This window comes from Rhopalosiphum padi, chromosome 3 (genome assembly GCF_020882245.1).
Source record: "Rhopalosiphum padi isolate XX-2018 chromosome 3, ASM2088224v1, whole genome shotgun sequence".
Classification (NCBI taxonomy): domain Eukaryota; kingdom Metazoa; phylum Arthropoda; class Insecta; order Hemiptera; family Aphididae; genus Rhopalosiphum; species Rhopalosiphum padi.
Genome location: NC_083599.1, coordinates 29,728,485 through 29,752,122, shown reverse-complemented (window position 1 = coordinate 29,752,122; position 23,638 = coordinate 29,728,485). Strand labels below are relative to the sequence as shown.

The 23,638-nt window shown below is 32.9% G+C and overlaps 1 protein-coding gene across 2 annotated transcripts in view; it reads left to right on the top strand.

The window, feature by feature from the left end:
• The first annotated feature begins 3,048 nt into the window (after positions 1 to 3,048).
• LOC132924161 (uncharacterized) overlaps positions 3,049 to 23,638 on the top strand; it is a 32,837-nt gene continuing 12,247 nt past the window's right edge. Inside the window, exons 1-5 of one of the 2 annotated variants that reach the window (XM_060988301.1) lie at positions 3,049 to 3,513; positions 4,772 to 6,072; positions 10,627 to 10,857; positions 18,607 to 18,695; positions 20,733 to 20,818. In XM_060988301.1, coding sequence (XP_060844284.1) covers positions 3,479 to 3,513; positions 4,772 to 6,072; positions 10,627 to 10,857; positions 18,607 to 18,695; positions 20,733 to 20,818 — 1,742 coding nt within the window. In that variant the 5' untranslated portion in view covers positions 3,049 to 3,478. The remainder of the gene's footprint in view (positions 3,514 to 4,771; positions 6,073 to 10,626; positions 10,858 to 18,606; positions 18,696 to 20,732; positions 20,819 to 23,638) is intronic. The other variant, XM_060988302.1, reaches the window with a different exon arrangement.

Here is a 23,638-nt window from a genome sequence, read left to right as displayed (position 1 = left end):
CAAAAAATCGGCAAACAGGCTCTTCACTCTTGGCCCTGTCCTTGAACCCCCTTCATGTTGCAATCGATGCTGGTCCCTTCTTGTATAAATTGCGCAAACACCCGTCATAAAATAATTGTATTCGTGTAGACATTAGACATTAAAGAATAAATAGTCCATGGCTAAAATCTATAATAACAAAATTTAGGTAGATACTCGTGCTCGAATGCCAAATGAGGGAGAATGATAGTTACTGTTTTTTTATTAATACCGCTCATTCTGACGAAGTCTCTTAATAATTTATACTGTTAACTATTTGTGCTTAGTTTTCTCTACAACTAATACCTCTATATATATAGTATATACATTATACACGTAAATAATTACAATTTTTTTAAAGAAATATTTAATCTAATAATTGAATTATATATAAGGCTGGGAACATAATGCCCTAAAAAATTGAAAAATTATCCTAAAAATGTATTTTTTCGATGCTAAAAAGTGAATTAAAAAAATGCTTTTTAAATATTAATATTTTAATTAGTTAGGAATTTGGTAGTTTCTGTTGATCTAGTTTAATTTTTCAGTGACATAATCTTTGTATGATGAATATTCAGCTTATCTTATGAAACGTGTTGTCCTATAAAATTAATAACTTATTATTATTCATGTTCATCGCTGTCCGGCCATCGAAAAGACGACAACTATATGCGTATTAATATTTTCAATATTTGTAGAAGAAAATTAAAATGTTGTGAATATTTCTCAAAAACTATAGGTACTTAAAAAATAATTAGTATTACCTAAAAGTGGCTAAAATACATTTTTTCATCCACAGGGCTATTATATGTTATAAGAAACCAGAAACAAAAATTACATTTCATCAAAATCACACTCTTATAGTTAAAGTAATTAAATTAATTTAAAAAATGTAAGCCGACATAATAAAATCTATATTTATGCATTTATATATTTATTATTTGTTTATTTTGGATCCTGGGTATTTTTATTAAATAAACTAAAATATATTAAAATTAGAACAATTTAAAATAATGGCGATACTTGTATTTATTAATTTACTGGATTCCCCGAATAAAAGTTAAATAAGTAATTGATTTTTTTGATACTTTTATATAATATATAATAATGTACGATATAAACATAATTAGTGTTGCGACTGTTGCGTATATACTTAAGTGGATGGAACCCCCAATATTCAACTCGATCAATTTGAATCCATCACTATCCATCGTTATGCGGGTGTGTTTCGCGCTATTTCTCACGGTTACATTATTGAGAAGCAATTTGAGACCGAATTATAATATATAATTTATTCTCGTATTAAATTCATTATTATTGATCCGAGTCGATTATATAGCTCGATTGTTACAAAAGACTGCTGTCTAACAGTCCACCGTTTTTTAAGACTTTTGTATCTGTCGCTAGTAAATTTAGGATCTGTTCATGGACTTCCTGTACAAACCATATACGTACTTAAATCAAACATATAAATATTAAATATGCGTAACTAGTTTTCATTTTAGCCCCCCAGAGCAATGTAAGAAATGTGTTTTGGGTGTACGATATTTCTTTAATAGTTTTGTGCTTTCCTTCGTTCATAAGAAAATTCGAAAAATGTTATACCATTTCTATGCGACTAGGTACCCATAAGATGGATCAAAAGCCAAGCAGGAAATTCAATGTATACATTTAAATTTATATTCAAATTTCATAAGCCATAACAGTGTCCATGAACGCAAAGCAAAAATTCAAAAGATTTGAATTGATTCATAAAATACAAGCATCTAGAAATTAACAAGTGATAAAAATGATAAAACTATTCATTGTAATTGCAGTGCTGTTTGTATTATACTATTATATTTTAATTGAAGAATAACGGAAAATGATAGAGATAAAATAATTTTAGCCCGAAAAAAGTCACGTGATACAGCAGCTAGTACGTTCCATGGTCCAAATGACTATGGGTGACAATTTTAGGTAAACGATAAGTATACACGACAACTAGTAAAGTAGTAACTATATATTATACTCTAGTTATAGGTACGGGATATAATTGTAATCTATATTATAGTACCACAAGCTCTTGTACTTTATAAAAAAAAAAAATCAATTTTTGTGTTTTGTATTATAATATTATGTGTTTCAAAAAAATGTAATATTCTGATAACGGTGCAGCCTTTAAATAATCCTGACTATAATACATATATATATATGTCTATCGTACATATGGCCAGCGCGCATAACAGTATTATCGTTACAATACACGTATTATACCTCTCTTATAATAAGTATAATAATTAATATATACCACGCGCGTATCACATCATAACATATATTATAATATTATACTGTATAATATATACCTACTATAATACTCATACAGTTGAAAGTGTTTACGAAAATCGTATACGCGTGTTGTGTGCACACACACACATGACAGAGACAGCAGAGATAGGTACTACACTCACGTCGTTCCTGCTTAATAATAATAATAATAATATAACAGCCGGTCTGGTGTGTGTCGTAACAGACGGCGGCGATGAGTATAATAATAATAATATTATTATATACGCGAGCAGAGTCGTAGCGGCGTAAAGTAATAGGTAAGCGCGGTCGGGGGGGGTAGGGTTGTCGGACGAGTGTGGGGGTGGAGGGGGGTTCGGTTTTTCAATGCCGGTCCTCGGTTGACCTTGCAAAAGAAAGTTTATAACAAATGAAAGTGGTTTTCACTTGTGTGTGCGAGTGCGCGCGCGTTCTCTTCTTCTTCTTCTTCTTTTCTCGTGATATTCCTCTTGTCGTTTTTCTCCTTCTCCTTCGTCCTCTCCTCGTCGTCGTCGTTCCTTTCGTGTTCTGGGCGCACGGACAGTCCCATAAAATAATATACTGTCATAGGTGTGATGTGGGCACGGCGGTGGTTTTTTTTCCCCCTTTTCCTTTATTATTCTTATTTTTTTTTCCGTTTGTCGCCGCCCCGCCGCCGGCACTGCGCTCCGGCGGCGGCGGTGGTGGGAGTTCCGTCCGGACGACGACGCGACGACGGTCCGCGCGGCCAACAGCAGCAGCGCCAAGTCCGATTCCGAACGCATCAGTCCGATCTGTCCGCTCGCGCCGTCATGCCGGCCCGAGAACACAGCACTGGTTCTACGTCGTCTTCCGGTCCGCAACCGTCTTCTGCAGCAGTTCGCGAATAACGCTCTATTCGACGTGAACCCCACACATTATCCGACCAAATCATTATCATAATAATTTTAAGTGTCCGAGGAATCGCGTGTTTCTATTCAAAACAAAAGCTACATTTTTTTTCTCTCCACTGAACTTAAAAAAAAAATTGATTATAATTATTTTTTTATTTTTTTCAAATTAATTTTTACACGCCCAAAATCATAATATCGTATAGGTATTATATATAATCTTCACATCATAAATAAATGGCTGGAGAGTTTTCACGTTGACACCGGTCATTCGTAAGATTCGCACCATGTTCGCCATGTCACCGAGATGCAACCGTCTGAGGTAACTATTTATAATTAATTGTACCTCGTGTGCGACGTCCGATGTATGCTGACACATCGAGGACTGGCCTTACCACTAACTTGTATAACAAATAAGTGGTCTCAAAAAATTATAGGATAACTCTCGGCCCGTATAAAATATTATTATTGAATGCTGACAACGGAAATTTTTGAAATTCACTATTTAAAATTTAAACAAAAATATCGATTTACGACGTATATCGTACTATATCGTACTATGATATATGCGATATAAATTTGGGTAGGATTAGGTAAATGAGCAAAAAATTGGTCGAATTTTATACGATATTATATAAATAGAATAGATTCTAAATCTATGACGTTTAGTTCATAATATATAAAAAAAATGAAAAAAATAATATTGAACGAAATTCCACGCCGTTGCCTGTATAGACTATAAATTATAATATAGACGATATTATAACTTGTGTGCACCTATACAGTATATACAGCGTTATATTATAAAATCAATATTATGATAGTTTTATAATATAAGTAATAATATTAGACATACAAATCCTACTCATCTGTATTTGTAGGTTTTTGTAATATTATACTCGTATAATATGTTACTTTAACAATGCGTGCTGTCGTCGTTTCGCGAGCATTATCGTTTATAAACAATATCTATTGAATCTTGGTATGAATTATGTGCACAATGCATATGCACCGTCTTGAATCTTCGACGTAACTTTTGTTTTTGTACCTTGTACAACCCCACGCCAATTTATTTCCCCGAACAATACTTCAAAAAACAATATATTACGAATTACATAATTGTACAATTATCTTGTTTTGATCATAAAAAAAAATATTTACATACAAATCTATTAAAAAAAAAAAAATACTGTTTTGATCGGAAGTCTCCCTTTATAATAAATACTTGTGGTCAAAGCCGGAAGAACGGCAACAATAGACGTAGAGATGAACAGAAACATACTAGTCTTATTAGTAGTATTAAGAGTACACCTCTTCTGGACATCGTTTCGCACTAATAAAAAAATAACCTGGCTGTGTAATCATAGTTGAAAAACCAAACTGTACGCATACACGACTGTGTTGAGTCGTTTTATATTCAAATTGTAAAAAATCAGAAATAACACGGATTTTATATCAAAAAAATAAATATTTTTAAAAAACTTAAATTATGAGATTAAGTAATATATTTCTACCAAATTTCCGCCTTTTTTTTCTATAGTGCAATACGGACCGGTCGTTAAATCTGTTATTTTTCACAGGTGTCTATTAGTGTTTTTGCCCGCCATGGCAGTGGTGATGCTGTTGGCCGACCGATGTCTCGGGTCCGATAACAACAACAACGACAACGTCAACGGCACGGCCACGCCGACCGCCGTGGCTGCTTCCGAACTTTCGTCGTCGTCGTCGTCTCCGTCGTGGGCCGCCGCGGTCGCTGCCGATTATTCGACGCAATCGCCTATGACGAACGGCGGCAACGAGACGGCCGCCGGACAGACGGCGGTCGGAAAGCCCAGCAAGTTCGACGAACACGTGGAGGACTGGCAGTACGTGGACGACCCGCTGAAGAATGTGACGGCCGCCGTCGTACCAGCTGCAGTGGTCGCGGGCAACTCGACCGCGTGCAAGATGTGCTCGATCGACAAGGCCAAGACCCGGCGGAACAAGCGCAACCACGACGTCCGCTTGTTCAAGATGGCCGTCAAGTCGTCGCGACACCGTGACCTGTACGCCCAGCTGATGGCCTCCGTGGCGGCCAAACAGTCGTACCGGCGCAAGCGATTCCGCCGCACGCCGGCCCCGTCGTCGTCCGAGTCGTCCACGTACAAGCAGTTGTTCCGGTACAAGCGGTACCGACGGTCAGTCGCCGACGCCGCCGCAGTGGCGGTGGACGCGCCCGCCGAAGACGCCGCGGACACGGGCGCCGAAGACACCGGCGCGGACGCGGCTGCAGCAGACTTCTCGGTGGCGCGCCTGTCGGCGTCCAAGCAACTGTACCGGCGCAAGCGGTTCCGGCGTTCCGCGGTCGCCGCGTACCCGAACGGCATGATCCGGCCGTACCACTATAACAGCAACAACAACAACAACAACAACCACCTGCACCGGTACCAGCAGCCGCAGCACGCGCCCTCGCTGGCCGCCGACCTGCAGCTGCAGCAAAACCGTCGCCGCCGTTACCGGTACGCCGCCGACCCGTACCACCACAAGCGGAACGGCCCGGCGGCCACCGCCTGGGACCGTTCCGCCGAGTTCCGGCGCCGGTACCTCCGGTTCCCGCCCACGCACGACGCGCCGCCGCCCGCGTACAACAACATCGTCAACAGCAACCCGTGGTCGCCGGCCGCCGTGCTGCCCGGCCACCTGTCGCAGCAACCGCAGCAGCCGTTCAGCTACCTGCCGCAGTACCCGATCCAGCCGCAGCAGTCGCCGCCGTCCATGGGGCCCAGGAGTCCCAGGCTCGTGTTCCGGGACCCCGTGGACCAGGGAACGTTGCAGGCGCCGTTCGGCGGTGGTCCCAACGGACTCCAGGACCTGTTGGTCTCGCAGCCCGATGACGTCAAAGGTCAGTGTGAGAGCAGCGCGCTTATCCGAAGGGGGCGGGTCACGGCCTGGCGGGTGGGTGGGTGGGTGGGTGGGTAGGGGTGGTTGTGGGTGATGTGCGTGTCCTGCTATTATAATATAATATAATATAATATAATACCTAATGATTATAGCCGACCGTCGAGTCCAACCGAGGTATATAATATATAATAATAATATTAATGTATAATAACGTTACAACAAGTGATGACAATATCGTATAATATTTTATTACGAAAGGGGGAAAAACGTGTTTTGCTCGCGCAAATCGTAACGCAGTAGTATTACACGGAGAGAAACGATTATATTAATAATATTCCTGTACGTGTAGGTAAGCACGAAACCGTATAGACGTATGTACGCATCGTACAACAATGCATATACCGATAATATAATATGAAAGCAGCGCGGCCGGTCGCGAGCTGTTCCGCGCGCGTTGCTTACCGGTTTGTCCCGTTAACGGCGCGCGCGTGTTGTACGTATCTACACTGCACCGGGCGGGTTTTTTGCGTCGCGTATCACACACACACACACACCCGTTCCGGTCCCGATTGCGTTACGCAACTCGGCGATGATGATAATAATAATAAATACTCTCGTCCGATATGACCAGCGGCCGTCGTGTGTATGTCCGAGCCACAGCAGCAACAGCAGCAGCAGCAGCAGTGAGTGTCTATATAATATAATATATATATATACGCGTACGTGTCGCGGACGTCGTTTATACATTATATACCGCGGTATATAGTGCCGCCGGTGTGTGCTCCGGGTTGTTCACGTAATCTTCCTACCGGACGCGTTACGCACGTATCCGATTTTTACGACTACGCGATGACGGCTTGTTAAAGTCAAAGTTAACATCGTGACGACCGTTAAAATACGCGTATAATAATGCTGTATAGATGGTGATTGGTGGTGTATAGCAAAACGATAAATAAACAGTTAACGGCAAATAAACACGCGGCGTTCGATTTCCCACCGGCGAACCGTCATCGTGTACGCTTTCGCTTTTTCCCGTAAACCGACCCGCCCCGACACACGCGCGCACATTATTATTTACGTGCCCATCATCGATTTCCGGACACGATTCCCTCCGTCCGAGATCGTCGCGCGACGCCTACGATGCTGCTCCACCGACGGCGGATTGTGAGTTATTGTACACGACAGATAATATACGCACGTACATGATAATAATATTATGATATTTTATACGTTGGACGTTGTGTCCATCACGACTAGCGACCATCATCGTCGACGTCCCGACCGCGGATATATTGAAACAGTTCTCCCTTAGACCGCGGTCCGGGATGTCGTCCGTGTATATAATAGAATACACATTTTAATACTATTTAACTATTTTTTTTTTGCCGTAAATTTAAGTATAAAACAAAATAATTATCATACAATATTAGGTATTACCCATCACCACCTACGTAGTTAAGTCGTCTGCGAGACGAACACCAGAGATTGTAGGCAGAGCTGATGCTGCTGCTGCTGCTGCTGCTGCGACGGTCGAGATTTTTGACCTCAAAACCAGCCACGGTGCCTTGACCGCGTGTATATGAACTTGACCTCGAGATTCTCGATCTTCTTAATCTATTGTGATGTCAACGTTAGTCACCCCATCTCACCCCCACACGACAATACGATATTAATATAATATATTCAAAACCTCTCGGGACCTCACCGCCGTCGCTCCTGATACCCGATGAACGCTGACGGATAAGGGTTTGTACAGATTGTATTACGACGATTCCACGCCGTATACATATTGTTGTGCAGTTAGTCAGGTGCGCGTACGCATATACAGAGCGATTCATCGAGTACGCTCGCGCCCACTATTTCACCCTTTAATAAAATTAATTTATTAAAAATCCGATTTTTTTGGAATTGTTTTTAAGTGTATCTAACCGAAGACAGTATTTTTACGTAGATACTTTTACATACTATACATATTTGTTATGCGCTATTTAAGGACCCGTGTCATCCCGTGGCGATATACCTTTTGATTTCTTTATTTCAAATGAAAATAGCTCGTTGGTATAAATTATAAAGGTACAGATGACTTTTTTCATGTACCAATCTAAATCGGAATTTTAACGAGTAGTTTTTGAGTTCTTTAATTTTGTATACACGAAAATAATTTATCCATAATAATACGCGTGTATGTTTGGATGGTAATAATTAGACCTAAATTTACATTTACATTATTATATTTTTGTAAAACTATTTTTTAGAACTATTTTAATTAAAATTTTTTCAATAACTCCTATTTTTATACATCAATATATTTAAAAATTCGTCTGCTAAACAATTTACAAAGAAAAAAGTCGATTATAATTTAGAAAAAAATCATCCCCATATGGTATTCAAATCTAAATAATTGAAAATACGGTCCTTATGTGCATACTCACTTAAAAAATCTAAAAATCTGAGTTAAAAACGGGGGCGAATGTGTTCGGCGAATCATCCTGTATACGTATAATATTATAATGGGGTGTGTGGGACTTAAGTTACGACAATATGATTATTGTTATACCGTCTGGGTTCGTGTTATGTTGATGTACGGCATAATATAACCTATAACAATAAGGCGTGACGACAAAAACTATAGCCCCGGACAAACTACGTAATATTATTATTGTTATCGTGGCGTGCATCCTCTCCAAATATTATATTATTTCATGTGTATTATAACGGGATACGGCACACATCACTCGTGTCCAAATCTTCACCGAGACAGGTGTTACAGGTGTATGTGTGTGTACAATCAGATAGCGATAACAAGCCGTTCGAATGTTTACGTTATGGGAACATAATAATATTAATATACAGTGCTAAAGCGCCGAGAACCGAAAGATTAAAATATATTGCTCATTTGGGGCTTACATAATAATATACAAATAACTGTGTAGAGTTGTAGTTGTGCGTCCCGTGTGGATTAGGCATGTAATCGGTATTATTCCTTGTAATTTCCTAACATAATATTATTAACTGCGTGAGTACCAGCTGTAGGTAATGAGTTTGGAGCATTTAAATCCAGTATTTTTGTGCATGGTTAATTTAGAAATCAACTAATAAAATCGTGTCGCGTAGGACAAATAATATGCTGTGGGAAAAAAGTGAATCGGGTCAGGTTGATCACCTGCAGCTGATCGTTCCCGAGACTCCGACATTAAAATGTTTATAAAATATTATATTGTATTACGAGTATTTGTTTCTTGTCAGGAGCACAGCGAACCCGCATATTATTTACGTCTCACAGGCATAAATAGTATAAATCTGCGCTCGGTAGAACCAATTTTATGTTGTCGGTTTTAATATTTGAGTGAATCTCTCCATCTTATAGACATACACCATAGCAAATTTGCATTCTAAAAGCACCAATTGCGTGTTGTTATTTTAATATTAGAATGATCAGAATCAATAGACCTATAATTAAAGTTAAAGGTAAAAACATTATCCATACTAAAGCGTTGGTTTTTTTCAATTTTTTAATATTCAAGTTATAGATATGAGTATTTTTACTTGTAATATTTACAATACTTATATCTCACTTGAAAATAAAAATATCGAAAAAATCTATTGATTAAGCACAAGTAATGTTCTTACCTTTAACGTTAATGATAGGTCAATTCGCTTTAATATTAAAGATACACACAATTGGTTCTACTGAACGTATATTTGTTATGTTTTATGTTTGTAAGACGAAGACGACACGTGTAGAGCAGCATCCATTTAAGTTTTACAAGTCAGTTTAGTATGAAACAACATACAATTAATATTGTGTTGAACAGACATTTTTCATGTCGTACGTTTGTAAGACAAAGATCACAAATGGCCCTCTAAATTGTTCAAATGTTAGACCATCATAATGACTTGTAAATATAATATATTTAACTTTTATTACTTATACCTAATATTATTATGAACGTTTTTCGAGAACTCACTTTTCTATAGTTTTCTCTCGTCTATATATTGGTATATGCAGATTAATAATATTTTTATTAATTCATTATTAATGATTGGTATAATATTTAATATAATATATTATACTTGCACGATTAACACTATTGTAGTAGCTTCCAAGTATGTTTATGAGTAGGTATATTATAACACAGAGGATTCCTTGTTACTAAACACACAAATAAAATTATTAACATATTATTGTACCTACATATACCGAAAGCGTGATGACACCGCAATAATGTTTACAATTATATTTTTAACACGGACGCAATAAAATAAGACTAATTAATAATAATAATAGTTTGGTAGGACACGGACTCAGTATAAAACGACTTATATTCACCGACAACCCCGTGAAACGACAACCCCGATAAACACAATAAAATATTGAATCAAACTATAGTAACATTAATTTAAATATAAAAGTAAAACAATAACGACTTGACTATAATATTACGATATTATACGATTACATCCGACCATATTGGCAACGAGCCCGTTATCGACCTCGGGACCCGTTCCAAATGTAAAAAAATGATCAGGTGAAGACGGTGGATGATGTTCACAGATGAATGGACCGACTTGGAAGTAGACAGCAAGCGCAATAGTTTATGCAATACAGGAAGCTGCGAATTTTTGTTAACTTGCTGGATGGCATCCGGTTACATTGAGAGCACCTGTGGCGGCTTCCTGTACGTCTGTTGCGACCGAAATTCCGCCAAAACGAACGAAAATATTGCTATCAATACTAACAGAGCGTCGGTGCCGGTCGATTATGGCCCAGTGACTAACGACCCCAGTAAGTCACCGCCGGTCCGCGGTTTTATTGCCTATACACCTTGTACATCACTTTACTTTATACTGTTTTATTTTTTCATTCTTCATTTCTTGTCTAACGATAACGCTACAAACTGTATAATAACCATAATACGTATATTATTACTATATTATATGATTACGACTTGCTTCTGTATAAACTTCACAAACTGTCGCTCGAAGACACAACACGTACGACATAATATACTACAGAATAATTTTTGTTTTCTTTAACGTATGACACACGTTACTGTAACTATTAACAGCTTAAAAATGTTTGATTTTACTAGTCATAATAACATTTTTCAAAAAAAAAAATCTTAAATTTTTACTTTAATGAATGATAAAATACATTTTTATTTCATATTCCTAAGTAGAATACTTTTCGGAATATATTTTGATGCATAAAATTCGAATTACAAACGAGTACTTTATTATTATATACATAAGTATATTTAATTGTTAGATGAAAACCAAGACTTAACCTCAGTAGACCATCATTTTTTAGGGCACCCCTGTACAATTCTACTTCGCTCATCTAAATACTTAAATACGTATAGACTATGTATAATATATAAGTACTCATTTAAAATTATAGTTTTATACATCGAAATATTCAGAAACATATTCTGAATCTATATTTTAAATTAAAAATGTATGGTTATTCAAAAGAGTAAAAATTATAACAACAAATAACTGTAAAATATAAAAAATATGTTTGACAAATCATATTTTTTAACATACACATAATTATTCAAAAAAATATTTAAAAAATTTAAATCGTTTTTAAAATTATGATGGGCGTCTTATTTAGACTTGGTATCTAAAAATCATCCTGTTCATTTTATATTATACTAACACCATACAATATCCATAACTTTTACCATACACTACTTTAAATATGTACCTTAAATACGCTTTGTACTTTTATCAAAACATACGTCACATCTTACTCTATACAATATTGGTAATACCATAATCGATAAACCAGTTACACTAGACAATAATTATAATACATTATAATATACATACCTATAGTCGAAGATATACAATCTTGGCGAGTATTCGTGGTAAAGGTCGCCTGTATTAGAAATTATAATTTTTAAACATAATATCAAATACCGTACTACTATAATAATGATATTTATGGAAATCAAAATATCTTAACGGTGCTTATTTTAGACCAAATTAATATTGGTCGTGAGAGGTAAGGCTTTTGCCATCTAAATATTAAAATCAAAATGTAATAATCAGTACAATGTTATAAAATATAAAAACAAATAATAAAACAATACAATATGTTCACTTTATAAATTATTTTTTCAAAATTTTGAATGATTGTCAGTAATACATTTAAACTAATACAGCTGTATATACGTATATATATTACTTTCTTCATTAATTTTAAAACAACTGATGAAATTACGATTTTTATTTCGGAAACTTATATTTTGACCATGCTCTTCTGGTTCTATTAAACTTAAAATTTCAAATTAGCGGAATCAATGTACTTTATTTGTTTATAAAAATATGTCCAAAAAATAACAATTCTAAATGAAATATACATTTAAAGAATAATTTAAACTCTTAATATTACACTATTTTTTAACGCTAATACCCTTGATGTCGAAGCGAAAATATCAGCAGTAAAAAAAAAACTTTAAATGTCTTGCGGAATCGTTAAAATCCCCGATCTGTGCAGCGTTACGAAATTATTACCTATTGTTATTATATTACAGTTCGAATTTCCGTTCGGCCGACCGTCATCGTTGCGTCTACAGTCTGTCTAAAACTGTGACAAAAAGCAAAACCGGTGAAATCGTATGCGGTTTTCACGACGTTTCGTCTGTAATATAATAATAATAATGTACAATATCGGCGGCTTGCGATTTTCGTGGGGAAATCGTCACCGCGGTCACCGCGTGGGTAATCGATATGATATACACAACAACCTGTACATTATATTATTATAGTGTCGGTATACTATTATATTATTATTAAATGGGCGAAGAATTTCCGGATTACGACGGTATGGGTATTCTGTCATAATATCATATTAAATAGACGCGACCGACGTGTATATTATTAATATTATCATTATGACGCGCGTACACGCAGTTTCTCGACTGACGAAAGACAGGCAAGTCGAAACGGTTTGATCGAATTAAAAAAAAAAAAAATCACGATATTAACAATAATATTTTAGCAAACGCGATAACAACTTGGTAACATAATATCATTATGCACCTGGCGGACGACGGTGGTGGAAGCCGTTATAGAAGGGTAGGTGACGGGGTGATTTTTTCTCCGCGGATCGATCATATTATATCATAATAATATGATATTATAACGTACAATACGGCTTTCTAAGTCGTAGTCATTTTTATTATAATACATGATAATAATAAATTATTACGACAAACGCGTGCGGCCGTTTAACAACAATATCGCATTCACGCCGTGTCGTCAATGTCAACCGGCGTAATAATATTATTATAATATAGGTACGCCTATATAATATTATACTAATAATAAATAAAAACATAATGCATTTATATTATTACGACAATAATAAATCTATAAATATTAATATTTGTTCGTTGCACCGTCCATATAGTATTGGCCGGTTGCGGGTATAGAATTATTATAAATCATACGCGTACTCGCACCGTGTATTATAGACGATATTAACAGTAATCGTCGAATCGACGACGGTTTAGTACCACGGTATACGTATAGCTATTATAATGCCGTCGTGTGGTTGTCGTCGACTATATTTCGCTTTTAAGAATCTGAGCGGCTATAAGTTGTGTTCTCGACGAATAGCTCGCGTACACGATTAAATTCTCTGCGCACACGTTTTCTTGATCGCGAACCGTGTGCTCGCGAAGACTTCTTCTCCATTCGTATATTATTTAGGCTGTCCAAAGCTTGATTTTATTTATTAGGTACAAAAGAATTTAATTTTGAAATTTTTATTTTGCATTTTTCGAATTTATAGGTCTCATAGATAACATAGTTTTCTTCTTTTCAAATCGATAGACTTTTATAAATATACTTATAATATAACTCTAATAACAATAATACAGCTAACTTCGCTTGTAATGGTCACTGATTAACCACCGTTTATTGAAATCAATCAAAAAAACTCAAAAATCTAATCAAATCTCATATTTTTAATCTAGTAAATCTTTTATTGGAATCACTGAATATTAGATAATTGAATTACTTTTGTAAAAACTTTTATAGTCTCTCAACATTCAAAATCTGATTATGTTATTTGTTCAACAGTATAAATTATAATATTTTTACACTTATCGGTGTATGTATTTTTCTTTATATGCGTCAAGAAAACAATAACATTGATCAATAGAAAAAAATTTACTTATTCGTTTTGTTAAGTTGGGAAAATGAAGCTTAGGATTAATTTAAAAATATTCCAAGCCTCTATGTATTATAAATTATTTTTTATTATCTTGTATATTGTATTATACAAAATTTAAAAATATTCTAAAAACTGATGAATATCGAACACAAAACTTAATTTATTCTCGAAACTGAATGGACGAAACACCGATGTAGAAAAATAACTATTACAAATTTATGATGTTTTCAACGAGCTAGAAATTTACTTGACTGTAATTCTATCTTATTATAGTAGAGAAAGCTTTAAATTTAGCTTTAAAATATTACATTAGATGTTGAAAATTTTAGTCCAACCATTATGGGTGATGAATGCGTTCTTATAAACCGAACCGTGTTTTGTTTTTATTTTAAGTCAGTATATTGACAAAATATAATTAAAAAAAAAAAATCTTTTATGGAATCGACCGGTTAGTATAATCAAAATTATCTCTACCGACAACGTGATCGCATTAAGCGGAACTCTGCGCTCTATTATTATTAATATTATTGTGTAGAAAGCGATTTTTTTCGTTCGTGTTTCGAGCAACGATAGTTTTTATGCGAAGGACGCGCGCGGCGCCGCGCCGTGGCCTTTCGCATCACGGCAATAATGTGATAATATACAATATCCATAATGGTTCATAGTTATTATTATTACCGTAATCGATCTCCAACTATAATATATCCTATCTGGCCAAACCACTCATGAGAGTGACATAATTTTTTTTCGAATTTTTGGAGTTGTTTACTTTTTCATGTTATAATGACATATTCAATCCTTACAGCTTTTTGTCACTCAATTATTCTCTGATACAAATAATACGCCATAAAATTATCAGATACGAGGCGTGAGAGTTTTTATCACAAGTTATTGTACTAAAATTATTTCTACTCCAACACCCAAATCGACTATATTGTATATTTGTATTTGGTACAAATACGCGGCGATAAAAATTTAATTTTACGACAAATTTTATATTATAATATTTAATTGTTATAAAATCTTAAAACATGGCAATCATAAATTAATTAAAATTTTATTTTTTTAAAATACTTAAATACCCCCAAATAAACCTCAATATCCTAAAATGATAGTGTTGGTACATTTTTGCATTTTTCATAAAAATATTTATACTAGTTTGAAATAATTATATTATTTTTTAACTATAACTTTTACACAAAAATCTCATTTTTACTATTTTTATATATACATTATCATTATTATTTTTTTTTCATCTGAAAACATAATTATGTTTAGAACAAAATATTTACATAAATAGTAAATTTTATCATTTGATTTTCAAAAACGTTATTTACTTTTAAATTATTTTAAATTTTTATACTTTATAATACATACCTATTTAATTTTTATCAAAATGTACTGCTTGACAAATAACAATAGAAAATAGCGGTTCTTTTTTGAAAAATGTTTGTATCACGGGACATTTCTTACATTTTTGAGGTGTAAAAAATATGATCTTTACGTGTGTGCTTAAATTCCTAAGACCAGAATTAGTATAAATTGATTTTATTATTATTATTATTTTTTTAACAAAATCTTTTGTTAATTTATTACAAAGCTGAACAATAAGCTTAATTTAATAAAATAATAATAAATAACATGAAAATAAAAGAATGTCTCCCATTGGGGATACTTTGTCATGAAATGAAATTTTCATTATTAAAGGAAAAATGAGGTGATCAATGATCATATCTCGGTGAATCACATTGTATATAATATGTATAATATTATGCATTTTGTTTTTCCGCATAAAATAAAAAGGTTCGATTAATGTTATTCGTCCCGTCGTTAAAATATTGGTTAATCCTACACGTTTTAATTTTGGCTTGAACATTTTACGGAATGAATAATAATTATAATAGTAATATGTAAGAATCTGACACGGTCATAGATGCTACCTATACGTATTGCTATACTCGCACGCGACACTTTCAAATCGAAGACATCAAAAATAATGTTGCTGCAAACGATGTTTGTTGATTTCCAGTCATATATTATATACCAGTGGATGTTATACGTAACGCCTTTCTGACTGTAATCGCTCGGTCTTATATTATTTGATTGAGAAAAAAGTAAAAATTTCTCGAAACAACTTTCGACAATGACAAATATATTGTGAGCGATTATTATTGGTGTTACGCGTGCATTTTTAATTAAATATATATCTACGTAATACGTAATAGTCATTAATATTTTTATCGTGCAATCGGCGATTGGAAGTACGCCAGTTTAAATTATTGTTATCTTCGACTAGAGCCTATAATGTCATTAATAATATATTCCAATATATATTATGTTATAATATCATTTAGATAGGTAACCGTGTACTATGATTTAAACATGAACTTATAATAAACATTTTACCTGTACGAAAATACACACCACAGTGAAAGTAAAAATACTAAAACACAATATACATAACGTTATGACTTATAAAATATAGCATACCTACCAACTATATACCAAATGAAAATTTTACCAAACAAAAACTGTAGTTTTAGTCTAACCATATTAATATATTATATTTTTCATCATCTTACCATTAAAACTAACGTCTATTTCAATTCATCTGATAATAACACTGCTATAATAATATAACATGGCGTATTAAAATATTTTGTTTCCATCGCGGTAGGTTATTGAAACCCGTAGGTAGGTATATATTGTAATAACAATAAAAATTACATTATTTGCAATGAGTCTAATATACTAGGGTATTGATTGGTTGACTATAATAATATGTTTGCAATGATTAATAACGACTGTGCGTATCTCACACAGAATATTGGAATAATGTATACTTTTAACAATATTTGTTGGTGTTTGCACACAATACCGGAATATTAATCGTGCTTGTAATAACGAGTTGTTATTTGATAATAATATTATATTTATATATATATAAATACCTACTTAACATAATAAGTAATAAATATTATGTTGTATGAAATAATAAAAATCATTCCCTTTTGACCGGGTCCGATGATATTATACGTATTATTATAAATATACGTTTTGGGCTATGAAATAAAAAACCAAAATACAGGGTCAATTTTGTAGCCCCAAACCGATATTGTGCATATTATATAGTATATACAATATTGAATATACATAGTATATAATATTTTATGTTTGTATGGTAATACAAGTATTTAGAAAGTGGTTTTGGTGCACTACACGATCGTCATAATATTATATAGACGAATAAATCATTGTAAATACTACAGTTTGACTCTATCTTTATATTATACAAAAATGTATAAACATAATATTCATATATAATAATAATGTTTACCTATATCAGACTTACCTATTATTCATAATATTATTCACATACTCAATTTATTCAAGGCAGGGCATTTCCGATTTAACAAGTTAATGTCGAATCAATTTTAACATTTTAACTTAAGGAGTTAGTCGTATTTTTTTCATATTGATTATCTATGAATCCTGGTTAATACGTTACAGTAACTTTAACAGATCACCCCTATTAATTATTCAAAATCGCGAGAAAAACAGTTCAACTTAACTAGCAAGCTAATCAGTTAATTTTTTATTGAATTTCGTAATTTATATTGCAAAGTTCAAAGTGACATTTATTTTTACTTGCCCAGTCTTCCTTATATAATAAATAATATATACATATTTATAAAATACGGCAAAATTAGCACATCTTTATCAGACTAATCGTGTATAAAAGGTGTTTAATTAAGCTTCTAGATTCATTATTTCGAAAAAAATATACTTTTAAAATTGTTTATCTTTATTCATTGTTTTGAATTATAACATACATTTTTAATTTTATATTCTAAAGTGGAATATTTTTGGAGTATTTTGATTCGTATAAACTAAATTTTGTACGAGTATTTAACTAGTAATTAGATATTTAAAGTTCAGATGAGTAGAGTAAAGTGACACAGGGCTATTCCATAGTATATTGGTCCACTCTACACCGTTCATTAGAGCTTTAAATAAATAATTATTAACTTATTTACTACAGTTCGTAATTTTATTTATACGATTTTAAATACTTTGAAAGTATTCTAATTAAGAATATGAAATTAAAAATGTAAGCTATCATTTATTAGAGTGAAAAACTTATAGAAAAATATAAAAATAAATTGCCTTTTTTTAATTATGTTGTTTTGACATCAAATCGTGTAAGTACAAATAAAAAAAAATTTTTCAAAAAACTTTTCGAAATAATGAATGTAGACACTTAAATATATTTATATATAAACTTGGTGGCTGGTATATAAAATAAACGAGCATTTTATTTGATCAAGACGTATGCATATTATCTAGGTTGTGGTGTTTCGGTGGCCAAGCAACAAGGAGCGCAAAGAAGAATTGTCGGAGGCGACGAAGCAGGGTTCGGCAGCTTTCCATGGCAGGTAAAAAACAACAACCACGACAATATAACATAATATATATTATGTTAACATAATATCATAACAACAACGATAATAATACCTGTTTAGAATAAATATAAAACCTAATAATAATATAACATTTATTACATTGTAATACAACAATATAATAAATAATAATAACACCGTACTACCGCTCGAAGTGTACGGTAATTATTTCACGAGTATAATATTGCCGCAGTCGCGATTCCATAACGATAATATAACGCGGTCTAGTCGTTCGCCTTATTAAATTAACGATATAATTCACCGTGAGTTTTCCCGAATAGAATAAAAAAAAATTTAAAAAAGTCACCGCCGTCGCGTAATATAATAACAGAATAATAACAATACATGCATCAGCCAATATTGTATTGTAATGATATGTATTGATCTACGACCTCTCGTCGTCGTCGCAGAAAACAACGGATATTAATTATAATTAGGGCTAGGATTTATATTATGCAATATAAAATAGTAGGCATTTCATTTTGTTCGAATACACTAAGAAAATAGATATAATAAATTAGATATGCAAAGAATTTACCAATATTTTCCATTCAGATTATGTGAAGAAATTTTTATTTGAAAACAAATTTATAAATTTACTTTTTATGTAAGCTAAATCATTCTCGTTTCTCTTACTTTTAAATAAATCTAGTACATTTTTAATACACATTTACAATTTTTTCTTCAAAGACGAAATCACCAATTTTTCAGATCAAAATTACTGGAGGAGCGTAATATGCCGTGGCTTCTAGCCATTTACTATCTAGGTACTTTAATTTAAATTTTCATGTTTATATTTAAGATATTATGAAAAATAAAAAGTAAATGTGCTTGAATATGAAGTGATTGGTGTATATTACTGACCAAATTTGTGAAAAGACAGCGCAAAAAAAAAAGAACATATCAAAACCAATGCATAAAAGTCCTAGCCTTTTCATATTATACTAGCTTGACACTGAACAAGACTATTTTTTTCATACGATCTGGAGGCTCACCTCGAAGATATTTGTCCCTCGTCCTCTATAAAATTTATATGTATATATAACCAGACTGGCCCGTACTTTTTCTCGATCTGACAAAGCGTAGCGTCGTCGAATGATTTTCGTCTGTCCGCACAACGAAAACATCGTAAAATGTATTATTACTATCGACGCGTGTCATTACCGCAATAATCGTTTTCGAACGCGACCACTGTCGCCGCCGCCGTTTGATTTCTAAAACACGACGACGATACACCTATCCATATAATTTATACAACAACATTTTACGCGTTTGAAATACTGTGACGTTCATTATACAGTCGCGTCGTATTATATTATTAAATTATTAATAACATCGATCCCGACGACGGAAGGTGAAACGGATCCGAGCAATCTGCGGCGCCGGTCCAGGTTGGTTTCGTAACGGGCGAGTCCGTCGGTGTCTGGCGAGTATGCGTACCGCGCGAAACTTCACCCAATACACATACATAATATCTGTATACACATAATAATATAATTATTACCTGTGTAATTAATGTCTATAAATAAAATTGTTAAACGATTATCGAGTACAAATCAAATGGATCCGTTGCTGTAAAAATAGTGCATGTATATACGCGCCAAAATAATAACTCACGTTTTATTATGTGTGGTTTTTTTTATTTTTTAAACACCTACCTTTTGGATGCTTTAAAATAATAATATATTATACATCAGACGTGAACTCATTAGTGATCCACGTTCACTGCAAGCAACGTACATATTTTATCCAAGCAAATTTTTGTATTTTTAGTAACGCGAACACTATACATTACCAAAAAATATTTATTTACTATTAACACTATTTTTTTTCATTACTTAATAATTTTTTTTTTTTTTTGATAATTACACTTTCAGTATTGGGATATATTGGGATAACTGCCTCCCCCTCGTGGAAATTTACCCCTATCTCAATTACGCTTGTGTACAATTAATACATGCATGCGTATAAATCAAAAGTTAATGTATAATGTATTAATTATTATGGTTCTAGGCTTATATTCGCATCGGGTCCAGTCGGTGCGGCGGTTCGTTGGTGAACAGGTATCACGTAGTAACAGCCGGTCACTGTGTCGCCAGGTAAGTCGATTGTTAGTCCTAATGATATTGACTATTGTAATTTCGGTTTCGATCAAAAATCAACAGATATAATATTGTAATAATATAATATAAACTTACATATGTGGTTTTGCTATGTGTATTATTATAATATTGTATAGACTCGTGCTATAATATATAATAATTATAATATATTATATTAGTGCACTTGTACTTGCAGTCCTGTTTACACACGCATTTCAAAAGATACAGCGATGGTATAATACATACATATTATATTCATGGTTTTTCAAAACATTCGACACAATTTAATGATATTATATTTAAAACTTATTTATAGGTGAAATTATTATTATATTTTTTTTCTTTTATATAATATGAAAGTGATTTTTATTCTAAATTAAATTTTTTTCTATTACTGAAAATAATCGCAAATTAACGTGAGTAATTTGTTTGATCTCTTTATTCGGCAATATTTACACCTAAACGTTTTAAATTAATTAATCGTTGTACATATTATACCTAATATAGTTCTAAAAGTTTATGTATATGAGCATAATATGCTTATGCTATGGACTTCAAATGCTACGTGAAAGATTAATTCGGTACGTATTTCATTTCACTTGAACGAATTTTGTCTAAGTAACTTTTTATACGTATACAAAATATGTCATTCAACATCACAGACATTTCGTAGATTAAAATGAAAATACAATGTCTACGAACGTGATACGGTCGATTTTAACTGCCACATAATATGATAGGTAGGTAGTTTCAGTTTCATTTTTACACGGAAATTGTATAGTTTTAATTTTCAAAGAAAAACCAGAATGTACATAGATACAATTTAAAAATAATAAACCATCAAATGATAAAAATATAACGGGATCGATTTTTTTAGTATAGTTCCCGATGTGGGTTTAACAGGCTCCTATCGTTGTTTAATATTTACTATATCAATATGGCAATATTAGGTTTAATATTACGTCCTTAGTAGTCCTTTGCTGCACATGCGCAATAAAGTGTTATTTTGTTTTGAAATCGTCCACTGAAATCAAAAATCTATACAAATCAAAAATAAATCACGAGATAATTCGTAGAACATTTCAAATACTAATGCAGTTTTTGCACTGAATACCTTTTCACGGGGCGACGGGCTTTGATATACGAATGCATGCCAATATCATCGCGTGCTTGGAGTAACTTCTCGATAGGTACACTCGAAATATCATAGAAATAGAAATGAGTGATCGAAAACGTCACGGTATTATTGACATTGATGACGTTACCTATTGTTCGGTGGTGTAGATCTGATTTATAAATAAATACAATTCCTCCAAGAAACTATCAGTTTTTAGACATTTTAATTTATGATATTCGTGTTTATGTCGATTTTTTTGTTAAATTCTTATATCATACATCATGTTTTATCCCATGAACATTAATAATAAATAATAGCAATTTTTTTCTGATAATTTCTCTGTGATTAACTGTTCAATATTATAGTTTTGAGACGACAAAACCCACAAATTTACGAATAGATATATTAGTTATTAATAATCGATCGGTTATTATAACAGAAATAATCGCAGACTGTTACCGTTATGTGGACCATTATACTTGTATTATGTATGACTGTGGTGTTGTAGTTTATAAAATATCCGATTTAGGTAAGACAATTAAATTTTGATTTGCTAATCGTTTTTGCCGTGCTACGGCAGGTTAAAGTACAGCAATGACTAAGTAATGATCACATTTTAATTATAATATAATGATTTTAAATAAATGAAGTTGACACAAGCATGTAACTGCCTAATGAGTAATGGTCAATATTCTAGACTCTACACATATTGTAAATGTAATACGTTAGACACTATCGAACCACAATAACGTAGTCTCTACTAATATTATGAAAAAATACATCTTTTACTACGATATACGTTTGCTTTAAAATTAATTTTGAAAAAGTTCTGAAAAGCATAATGAGTAAAAAATTCAAAACATAAATTTCATTAAGATGTTAAGGATCCTCTTAAACATATTTTTCACTAACGGAACTTCATTTAAAAACAGTAAACGAACGTTTCGACTCTGCTTTTTTGTACCCGTCAAAAATTTGAGTTTATTCCCCTGATAAAATTGTAATAGATATTTTGTCCCCGGGAGTTAATCTCCGGATTAGTTTCTTAAAAATATTAATTTAAACTTTAAAAATACATTAAAATTTTTTTATGAAAATATGACCTAAATAAATAAAATAAAATAAAAAATAATTTAAATGACTCTCGTCTCAGTTGTCTCGCAAATTGTACTAAAATTATAGGTAAATAATATCATTTTTTTTTTAAATAATTTAAAATATCTCCATCATTATAATAATTAAATTCTGTACAATACCAATGAATGTATTTTATTTTCATAAAAATTAATTTCTATTTGCATATTTCATGTTTCGTTTGTTTATTTTTTCATCATTGAAATAATGAAAAGAAAAACAATAAAAATAATAGAAAGATCAATTTCTAAACTTCATATTGTTTTTTTGTAATATAAATAAGTAATATAATTTAATAAAAATAACGATTTGAAAATCCGAAAAACAAACATTCTATTATAATTAAATCATACCGGGGACCAAACGTCTCACGGCGTCTGAGGACCAATTCTAATATTTTCTGAATCCTAGATAAGTTTAGAACACCAAACAATATCATGACATTGCATCGATGTTCCTAGAACTAATCTTATAATAATATATCAATACATTTGTGTATATTTTAGTATCGTTTAAACTAGGTATATACCAACCCGCTTAAATAAGACATAATTATTTATGACGAA